The sequence below is a fragment of the Odontomachus brunneus genome, unplaced genomic scaffold (assembly GCF_010583005.1).
Source record: "Odontomachus brunneus isolate Ranch 3 - 2012 unplaced genomic scaffold, Obru_v1 Obru_scaffold_042, whole genome shotgun sequence".
In the NCBI taxonomy this organism is placed as follows: Eukaryota; Metazoa; Arthropoda; class Insecta; order Hymenoptera; family Formicidae; genus Odontomachus; species Odontomachus brunneus.
Window position 1 is genome coordinate 1629502 of NW_022639492.1, and position 10980 is coordinate 1640481.

The 10980-nt window shown below is 42.4% G+C and overlaps 2 protein-coding genes across 5 annotated transcripts; one reads left to right on the plus strand and one right to left on the minus strand.

Annotated features, from left to right (window-relative positions):
* Window positions 1-952: 952 nt before the first annotated feature.
* On the plus strand, window positions 953-7163 carry LOC116844521 (E3 ubiquitin-protein ligase ZNF598). 4 transcript variants are annotated; one of them, XM_032816143.1, is made up of 3 exons: window positions 953-1176; window positions 1764-2368; window positions 3708-7163. In XM_032816143.1, the coding sequence occupies exons 2-3, from the start codon at window positions 1955-1957 to the stop codon at window positions 6186-6188; spliced, it is 2895 nt and encodes a 964-aa protein (XP_032672034.1). In that variant the 5' UTR covers window positions 953-1176; window positions 1764-1954; the 3' UTR covers window positions 6189-7163. The 4 variants fall into 4 exon arrangements, with proteins under 4 accessions (XP_032672034.1, XP_032672037.1, XP_032672035.1 ...); XM_032816146.1 differs by having other exon boundaries at window positions 953-1143; XM_032816144.1 differs by lacking the exon at window positions 953-1176 and adding an exon at window positions 1183-1619.
* Window positions 7164-7942: 779 nt separating this feature from the next.
* Window positions 7943-10185, minus strand: LOC116844522 (ADP-ribosylation factor 2). Its single transcript, XM_032816147.1, has 2 exons — window positions 9759-10185; window positions 7943-9627 (listed from the first exon to the last, which is right to left on the minus strand). Exon 2 carries the CDS (start codon window positions 9537-9539, stop codon window positions 8997-8999), a length of 543 nt encoding a protein of 180 aa, XP_032672038.1. The 5' UTR covers window positions 9540-9627; window positions 9759-10185; the 3' UTR covers window positions 7943-8996.
* Between the last annotated feature and the right edge of the window lie 795 nt (window positions 10186-10980).

Below are 10980 nucleotides of genomic sequence, written 5' to 3' on the forward strand. Positions count from 1 at the left end.
AGGGCCATCTACAATAGAGCATCGTACGCAACAAGAGTTGCAATCGACTTGCCACTAATGTAGAACGATCTTTATAGACCCCGTTTTAAAGACGTTCTAAAGACGTCTTATGATTCGATTTTGGATATTTGTGCTGTTTGGAATACTATTCCACGACAGATTAGCCTTTTTATCCATTCTGAAAAATAAATAAAATAAAGTTAGAGCCTCAACGGGCTCTAATTTTTATAAAAATAATGCTCTGTGACCTATACAACACAGATCTTGTAGCAATATTGCTGCAACGTTGCAGCAATGTTAAAAGTTGCAACAGTGTTGCCGCAATGTTGCTGCAAGATCTGTGTATGTGGACGATTTGAAAAGCATTTTGCAGTTTGAAATCTCTAGTTTTTAAAGATATTAATATTATATTTTTGTCGTCGTTTGCCGTCAAGATATATTGTGTTAAATAAAGGATAGCAAACATTCGTTTTTTTTAAATGTTATTATTTAGTTAACTATTTACATCAAAAAGCTGCTTTTATGAGAAATGCGTAAGAGTTTTATTTTCGCGAGAATAACACGTTAAATTCCACTTATCTTTCGTAGTCGAGGAGAAAAATCCTCTGATTTGCTAATTTTCAAATAGTGCATGTTCCATTTTCAAATAATATATTTAATGGCAGATTAAGAAACTTATCGAAATTTATTATTTGACAATTCTCGACAGATCTCGGTTCCAAATTCCAGGAGCTTTCTTTAGCCAATAGATAACATTGTCATTAAGTTACAGAGCGTCGAAAAATCATGCAATTCTCCAGCTTTGTAGCGAATGACGAAATATGCGAGCGTCGGTAAACGGCAGATCGACAATAACGTTTTGTCGAGAGAACGTAGCAATGTGACAGATGGATAGATTACGATAGCCTGATACGCGCTTTCCATCCTTCCAAAAATAATAGATGAATAACGAGTGGCATAGAGGGCGGGGGAGAGGAAGAGGTTGAAGCATTACAGCGTTATCTCCACTCAAAGGGCAGAACGTGTCAAACGCAAGCAGTGTCAATATCGAGAGCTGTTTTCGGACCTGCGCTGGTATTTCCCGTCGAGCTTTCTGTCCCCGCCGTGCCGAGGTGACACGGTATGCGCAGAACACGGCCGCAGGTAGTGTGTTCCGGTGGCCTTTTCCTTCACGAGGTCGGTCGTTCTCCTCTATTTTCCTCTCTCTGTCTTTCTCTCTCTCTCTTTTTTCTCCCTCGCTCATACTCGCGCACGAGGTTCCGTTCCGCGCGGCCGAAACGCCCGATCGACCGACCAACTGATCATTCGCTGTTTCGCTCGCGTCCACGCGGCATGTCGTGGTCGTCGTGACACTTGAGAAGCAGCCCGATAACCTCGCCCGCCGTTGCCGTTGCCACCGCCACCGTGAGAAATTCTGCCATCTGCTGCAACCGCTGCCAATTTCGCACTCGCCGTGCGGCAGTTGTCTATTTTCGGAAGATCGTGTCGCGGAAGGCCGCAAAGAGGAAGAGAAGAAACGAATCAACCGAGTCGAAACGCGAGTCGGAGGAAGCGGATTAGCTCTTGGTTCGGTACGACCGGATGTATTTTCGAAGATTGCGTCGTGTGACGTCGATTGTGTGAGCGACACGCGTCACTATTTCCGAGCGAGCAATTCGCGATTGCACGGGATTTCCTTTCTCTTTCTTTGTCTCTCACTTTACTGTATGCAACGCCTTTCAAATACGCGCTGTTTTCATGTGTTTTATTGTGCTCTGTTTTAGGAAGTCAAGTCTGTTGATAGAACTGCCCGAGAGCAATCAAGGAAAACACCTCGTCTGAAGGAAGCTTCTATTTGATACAGGTAGTCCTCACTTGATGACATTTGGAGAGACAACAGTTGAACAACAGTGACTAGTTCCATTGTGGAAGCAGAGACAATCAATTGGGAGGGATTTTTATTACTGCAATTAGAATGTCGGGAACTAATGATAGTTTTAATAGCAACACCTGTGTGGTGTGTTACAAGAATGTGGAAATCTACAGTATTGGCATGTGTGAGCATCCAGTCTGTTATGAGTGCAGCACGAGGATGAGGGTGCTCTGCCAACAGAATGAGTGTCCTATCTGTCGCCAGGATCTGCCAAAAGTTGTGTTCACGCGAGAGATCAAGCCTTTTCGTTATTTATGTAAAGGTGATCTGTTGGATAACCAATATGCCATCTATTTTGGTAGTACCGACATCCAAGAGAAATTCAATGATCTGTTAGCCAACACATGCTCGATATGCAAGGAGAAGCAAGTGTTTAGTAATTTTAGTAGCTTAAAGGACCACATGCGACATCGACACGAGCTGCATTATTGTGATTTGTGTGTAGAAAATTTAAAGGTAAGATACATTATCTTCTCTTTACCATTCTTCATTCTTTCTCTGTTTTTTAACTCTATATTTTGTTATGTAATAGATGTTATTTAATAATGTTAAATGCAATATTAGAGAAATCTGATTCTCTCTGATCTTATTCCTAGAACTTTAGTCAGTTAGGGAAGAAGGTGCAGATGTAGACTATTTTTTGTTTTGAATAAGAAATCTAATATTATATGCAATAATTCACTCAATAACCAACAAAAGTATTAGTAAATATATTTCATAATGTATACGTACACATGTGTGTGATCATTAGTGAAGAAAAATAAACTATTTAAATTTTTGTTAACATAATACAAGAAATGGGGTCTTGGTAAATGGTTTAGTAATATGAAACAGATATGAAAATAAAAAAGAAAACAGTTTTTATTATTATTTTTATTATTATTATAAAGTTTTTGATAACTAACAATAAGAATTGAAGAGGCAAAGTTTTTGATGTTAAAACATGACTTTTCTTTATTGAACTCCTTTGAATATCAAAATCATAAGTTAAAAATAAAAATAAAAAAATTTGCAATGAAAATTAAAGTAATTTAGCTCAATAATTCAAATTATATAGAAATCCTATGCCTCTACAAACAGAAGTTACAAATAAAATCATCACTTTTACATATCAGCCACTGCATAAAGAACACTCATTAAACACATTCCAAGTTACTACCTGTCGCTATTTTTCAAGAAACTTAATAAAGCCTAAATGTGCTCTACAATGTGCTCTTTGGTTCCTCTTGTTCTTTGTCTTTTTTTAGTTTAAGGCTTAAAGTGTGAGTCAGAAAGAGATAAAGAAACAAGAAGTAAATAAATTGTAAATCAAGTTTAAGTCTCAAAGTTAGAAAAACATTTTCAAATAACTAATTTGGCAACTTTGAAGTTTAATCTCATTATTAATCAACACACTATAACTAATATATCAGACTTATCAATTAAGACAGGGAAAAAGTGTTTAAATCCTACCTTGCAAAAATTTTTAATATAAAGAGAACAAAATAGCTTCTCTTAACACTATGAACAATGTAATAGTGGTGTCAAGCCATCAGCGTCTTTTGGTGGCCGATAAGAGGACCATAATGTTTATGTTTATTTCAGTTATTGATAGATCACAACACAATTGCTTAAGAGATCAGTCTTGTTTCATATCACCAGTCTATTTCATCTTTTCCCCTATTATTACTATTCTATATCGCGATACACTTAGTGTTTGCTTTGAACGGCAAATGAATCAAACAGTGAATGAATAGTAGCGCTTATTTGTGTCTGTTAATCGATGATAACTGTCTTTGTCTGTGCTTGAATGTAGATATTTTCCCACGAGAGACGTTGTTACACAAGAGCGAGTCTGGCCCAGCATCGGCGGAAAGGCGACCTCGACGACAAAAGCCACAAAGGTCATCCCCTTTGTGAGTTCTGCGATCAGCGTTATATGGACAACGACGAGCTCTATCGGCATCTGCGACGCGATCACTTGTACTGTCACTTCTGCGACGCGGACGGTCTGCATCAGTACTATAGTTCATACGACTACCTCAGAGACCACTTCCGGCAGGAGCACTATTTGTGCGAGGAAGGCATGTGCGCGGAGGAGAAGTTCACGAGTGTGTTCCGGACGGACATAGATCTGAAGGCCCACAAGGCCAGCGTCCATGGCAAGCAGTTGAGCAAGGCCGCTGCCAAGCAGGCAAGAACACTAGAGTTAGAGTTCACCTTGGCGCCGCGCGGCGATAACCGAATGAACAGACGCGGCATGTTGAGCGCGTCGACGTCGAGAAACACGAGGGAGCACTATAATAACGGCAGGGATTATCACCAACAGCAGCAGCAGCAGCAGGGCACAACCGCCAGCGGACCCAGCTCATCGTTCGAGCCGCCATTCTTCGTAAAACAACCGTCCGTTGACGTACAGAGCACCGACGAGTTCCCCACATTGGGTAACGCTGCTCCTGTCGTCCCTACGCTGACGCAGACCAAGGGCCGTGGGAATGTAACCATTCGCAGCACCGTGAGGAATCAACCGCTCGCGGTGACAGACGAGAATTTTCCAGCGCTGGGCCCGGACTCTGCTGGACCTAGTATCTCGAAAACGGTCAACTTTAGCGTTTCCAGCGGCAGCAACGCTGCGGGTGCTAACATACCGCAGTGCCAGAAAGCTTCGACGTCATCAAATGTCTCCATCCAGGTGAACCACGAGTCCAACGGTACCGTCACCACCAGAGTATGCGGACCGATAAGGATACGTCCCGCTCAACTATCCATAGACTCTGATTTTCCCGCTTTGGGCAATTCCGAGCCGTCTACCAGTACTGCCAACGGCACCGTCACCACCAGAATGGTCGCACCGATCAGGATACGTCCCGCTCAACTGTCCATAGACTCCGACTTCCCCGCCTTGGGCAATTTCGAGCCGTCTACTAGTACTGCCAATTCCACTCAATGGAAAGAAGTTTTGCAGTGGACCTGCTCGAAATCAGCACCGTCAAGTGCAGCGAAATCTAAGAAGGTCGCATCACCACCCTTGGCGTCGTCGTCGCCGCCTATCCGGTCTGGCGAAGACTTCCCGAGCCTCTCGAAGTCGTCAAAGTCGAAGAAACAGTCAGTGATCACGGTGGTGCCGACCTGGGGACAGAACTCGTCGTCGCATACTTCCGGTGGTAACAACAACAAAAACAACAATAATAATAACGCGAAAACAATGACAGATCAAACAAAGGGTAAGACAAAGAAGAAAAAAGTGAAACAACAGGCTTCTAATGGCAACAACTCGAGTGGAAATGAGTCCAACAGCTCCAAATCGAACACGAACGCCTTCGTCGCGAAGAAAGATGTTGAGCCGTCATCGACACGAGCTTGTGACTCTCGTGTGCCCAAGGAGAACTCACAGGCTGCTCACGATACGAGTAACGAGAACGCGCCCAAAAATTCGAGGGAGAACTCGCAAACGGAACACACTAGTAAAAAAGATAAGAAAAAGAACAAAAGTAACGCGGATAACGGCAGCTCAAGCACAACGCTCGTGAATACGGAACTCGCCGGTGGCAACGGTAATTGTGGTGGCAATGCGTCGGCGAACGGAGTGCAGAGGAAACGTAGCGAGCTCAAGATAGACAGCCTCAACACGACCAACAATAACATCCATAAGGTGGAAGACTTCCCCGCTTTAGGTAGCAGCAACAAACTAGCGAGCTTCGCCAGCCCACCTCCTGGTTTCGGCTCGCCGATGCCGCCGCCGCCGCCAGGCTTTTCCATCAAGTACAACAGCCTCGAGCGGTTGCACGGCAGCAACGGCTTGACGTTCACTAGCAGCTCCGGTGAAAGTTACTCCATCTTGCCGCCAGACGACACCAGTCATGCTTATGTGCCACCGCCCGATTTTCAGAAGCGCAACACTTGTCTGGTGGCACGGTTGAACGAGGTGCTAGTGCAACAGGACAAGATCGACAAGTTCCGCTACGTGAGCGGTCTCTTTCGTGGAGGTACCTGCGACGCCGAGGAGTACTACACGCATTGTCGCGAGGTGATGGGCAGCGACGCCTTCGAAAACGTGTTCCCCGAGCTATTGGTCCTATTGCCAGACATTGTGAAGCAGCAGGAGCTGTTCAAGGTGCACAAGAGGGAGTTGGGCGGCAAGACGAAGGGCTTGGAGGTATGCGCGACTTGCAACCAAGTGGTCAAGAACGGTGCGGACTTTCGCACGCACATGTCCAGTCACACGCTGGAGAATCATTTCCCGGCACTCGGCAAGAGCAACACGCCGCCGCTGAAGAACACGTGGGTGCGTAAATGAGCCAATCGCGCACCCTTTCTCTTTCTCTCCCACTCTCTCTTTCTCTCGGTTCCTCTCCTTCGTCACGTCGATCGTTTCTCTCAGAGACTCTGGTGGAATAGGTGGTATGTATTGAAACGGTTGTTGTAAATATATCGCTCTTGTTGTTTCTACTGTCGCGTTCGAGTAATCCTCATTGAGCCGTTTTTGTCCGATACGTAATGCGAATGGTAAACTTATTCCGAGAGTCAATCATCACATTAGCGTCGCAACGAAAATTCGCGCGTAGAGCTAGCGCCCATTATTCGCAGTAGAGTTTAACGTTGAGCGAATTGAAGGTTCAATTGATTTATTGAAATTATATATACATATATATATGTATATATAATATGAAGATATATATATATACACATATATATATATATACATTAAATATATATATTCAGAATATATATAAATATATATATATATATATATATATATATATATATATATATAAAAATATTTATAAGCTAATAAAAAATTATATATATATATATATATATAGACATATAAATATGTATACACCAGAGCTTTTACAGACGGTTGTATTAAATGATGTAATAACGCTCAGCAATGCGATCACATCGCGTTGACACAGATGAGATATTTTTTTGTATAACGAACTTTATGAGAGGATAAGATGCAAATACAAAGTCTGTTACACGTTGTGAAGGAAAAGGAAAAATGCGCGCGAGCTACGTTTCAACGATTCTCCGTTTCCGCTGTATTTTAAGATACCGTATTGTATATACAGTTCGTAAATAGCAGCAGCGTACCTTCCGTAATTTATTTGCCATGTTTCTTGAAGTAGAGAAGTGAAATAGATTGCCGTGGTCGTATGAATACCGTAACACCATACATTAACAAATCGTTTGATACATTATACAGTACTTGTAGCACTATATACTGTACTGTTTTGTACTATAATAAAGTTGTACATTCAGTTAATGACAATACTAATTTTATCAAAGGCAAGCGAGTATTGATCCTGCCTGCTTTTCCCGCACAATACGGAGACTACACGGAGAGCGAGAATGATATGCTCACGCACGTTGACTTTGCGAAAAGACTCCGGATTCGAAAGTTTAGCTGCGTTCGGCATTGTAAATCGAAGATTGAATTGTTCTTTCATCTCGAAGATTTATAGAAATGAAAAAGATACGAGATCTCGTATCTCTCTCACTTTTGTGCATTTTCGAGGTAAAATCCGAAGTCTTCGATTTACAATGCCGAACGCAGCTTTTGACACTCATGAATAATCCTTGATGTGTTACTTGAAACTTATCTTAAGTGAGATACTTGAATTTAAAGTCATGTGGTTTTTTTTAGTAAACTATAATTATAAACATAAGGTCCGTTTTTTTTTTATTGAACTAATACTGCACTAGAACTTTGTTCCTTTTCTTTTTGCTGTTAGATTATAAACTTTTGTTCTAGCGCACAAAACTCACGGTTGCAAAAAAAGCAACTTAGTTCTGAAAAGAACCTACAATGTTATATTACTCAATTCGACCGAAGACCACAAATCCAGCTTTAAATTGCAATCTGAGCATTTCACGTGAGACAAGTTTCGAGTCTCAGTGTGAATCTGAGAGATTAGACTTTGGAGAGATCTGTCTATTTGGCCCTTTTTTATATTTACCTTTAAATTTTATTGTGACAATCATCTTTAAACACATCTCTTACAACTTAAGCGCGTGGCCTTATTTGAAAGAAGAATCGACACAAGCAACTTCGGTTAAGTTTTTGTATTTCCTTTGAAAGATATTAAAGTTAATAATCAAATACTTATTCGTACAAGTCTTACCAGCTAACGTTTTACTTATCTCGAAATTCACTTATTTATTCGAAGAACAAGACAGTGTAAACGACCTGCGCGTGTAACATCACATAGTATGTCATTCCCGATGAGAGTAGCACGGACGTAGAGCAGTGGACAACGAATGTATCGTGTTCATTCAGCTCCGGTTCTTCGTGCAATAACAACGCATAAATAATAAATAGATCTTTCGTGGCCGACAGAAGTGGCGCTTCGTCATTTACTAAACTGACAACCAACAGAAATCAGGAATTCAATGAGCAAAGAAATATATTCGAAGAAACCTAGAACTATGTACAGTTCCTGTAGATGATGTAAGAATACCTGGTTATAACGTAACGATTCCCACCTTCTTTTCTACGAAACGAGAGCGCAATAGCGTGCGCTCGCGGATCACGAAAAGTGTGAATCATTGCGTTCAGTAGAGAAAGCTACTTTGCAACTGTTGTAAAATTAATGAATTTTATCAGCGTGTGCTCTTAATCTTGGTTGAATTTCAGGACGAGTATCAGTCACATTTAAACAATTTTACAACAATTGCAAAATTGCAATTTTCTCTGCTGTATGTAGCTATTAGGTCTGTTTGTTTTCGAAGAACTTCTGGTGCAATAAGTTACGAAACAAGTATATGAAACAAGTATACTTTCTTTCAAGTATACTTTAAATTGCACTAATGTGCACTGGTTAGGAATTTTTCGAAAGCGGACAGACCTATTATGGTATACGAGAGACAGGGAAAAGAAAGAAGCGGTCGAGCAAGGCTGTGTGGCTGCTCGTTTTCGCATCGACTCGCGTGAATGATCGCAGTCACCGCGGCGGCGGCGGCGGCAAATTGTACGCGTGTCGGACGTTAATCGACATACAATTTGACAAAGATGGAAACCGAGTGAATCTCCGTTCGCTCTCTACGTCCATGCTCGGATGAATGAGAAGTTGTCCTTAAGAATAATGGTTGTGATGAGACATTATCACTTTTTGGCCAACTCGTTACTCAACCAGTCCAAACCCTCGTAGAGGCCGTGTCCTTGGGTGGCGCAGGTGCTTTGTATGTACCAGTGGCGGCCACGTAGCGAGTTCAAGCCAAGCTTGTCGGTGAGTTCAGCAGCAGACATGGCATTGGGCAGGTCTTGTTTGTTGGCAAACACCAACAGCACTGCATCACGCAGCTCATCTTCCTTCAGCATATTCGCTAGCTCACGCTCTGCCTCAGCAATGCGTTCACGGTCATTGCTGTCCACCACATAGATGAGACCCTGGGTGTTCTGGAAGTAGTGCCTCCAAAGAGGTCTGATCTTGTCTTGGCCACCCACGTCCCACACAGTGAAGCAAATGTTCCTGTACTCTACTGTCTCCACATTGAAGCCGATGGTAGGTATGGTGGTAACGATCTCACCCAACTTCAGCTTGTACAGGATAGTGGTCTTGCCGGCAGCGTCCAGGCCCACCATCAGTATTCGCATCTGCTTCTTGCCAAACAGCCGGGTGAGCAGACTGCTGATCGTGAGACCCATTTTTCCTGCTCCTCTTTTTTCCCTCTGCTTGTCTTTCTTGTTCTTTCTGCCTCCCTCGGTGAGAAACGAGCACGAGAACGCGGTAAACCTTGAAAACAGCAAGAAATAATTGTTAGAAATAGAACAGCGGCAACGTGGTTACCCGAACCGAGTATGTACTATCACGCGATGTCGAAAAATGTGACGCAAGCGATCTGTCAAATGACGTTTTTGGCTTACCGTTTAGCCTCGTGGCAGACGTTGATGTAAAACAAATGTTCTGTCGGACTGATGTCCGCAGCCTTTTATACTCTCCTTCCTGTAGACAGAGATCTCCGTTGAAGAATACACCTCAGGGACGACGATCCCGCAAACGTCACCTTGCGGTGAGGCGCCCCGCTACCGGAAACAGTTGGCAAGATCGCCACGCACGCCACTCCTCAACGGCGACGGAGATAGAGACCGACCGCTCCCGGGCTGGAAATCGATTCGAAAACGACGTTGACAGGTCGCGATTAGCTTAATTTTCAGGTCAAGTGTCTATCCTCTGGCTCTTGTCACGTCGAAGACGCGCGTCACCGTCGGCAGAGAATGATGAATCACCGTATGATGGTGTTACACGGCGAGCGGCGACAAGTTAGCCGCACAATGCTGCTAGTCCTGCGTCTCTAGAGCGCGCGATTTAAACGAGGAAAAGCGGCTCTGTGAATTGCGTATTAATCTGTTCTTTGTAGCTGCACTGCTGAACTAGTGCAATAAGTTAGGTGAGAAAACGTATATTTGTCTCATGGTCTGTTCTTTTCAGTTACACTGCCGAACTGGTGCAATAAGTTAAAGTGAGATAAACATATGTTTTCTCACTCTAACTTATTGCATCGGTTCAGCAGCTGAAAGGAACAGACCAACTCTTTATATATACATATACTCTTTATATATATATATATATATATATATATATATATATATATATATATATATAACTCTTTATTTATATATTGCATCAGTTTAGCAGTACAGCTACAAAGAACAGGGCCCATATTTTTGAAATTTTTAATACGTAATTTGTATACGTAAGTTTCATTGCGCAGCTATTTTATAGTATCATTAAACCTGCGCAGTAAAACTTATGTATACGCAACTATTTCAAGAATAGGGCCCCAGTGCTGGGATTCTGTAACTCGTTATTGGAGTTAATGATAGTTTTGTTATCGTTGCGCAGCTTTTGTATACTGTAGAAAAGCTGCACAATGATAACGAAACTATCGTTAACTCCAATAACGAGTTACAGAATCCCAGCACAGGCCTATTATCCCAGCAAACAAGATGACGTCAAATGACATCTTAACGACGTATTATTGACGTTAGAGACGTGAATAATACGTCATTTTCATCACCTCCGGTTATCTTAACCGGCTAGTTATTCCGTTGGAACTGACCAATCGCACTTATCATTTAGCAAGAT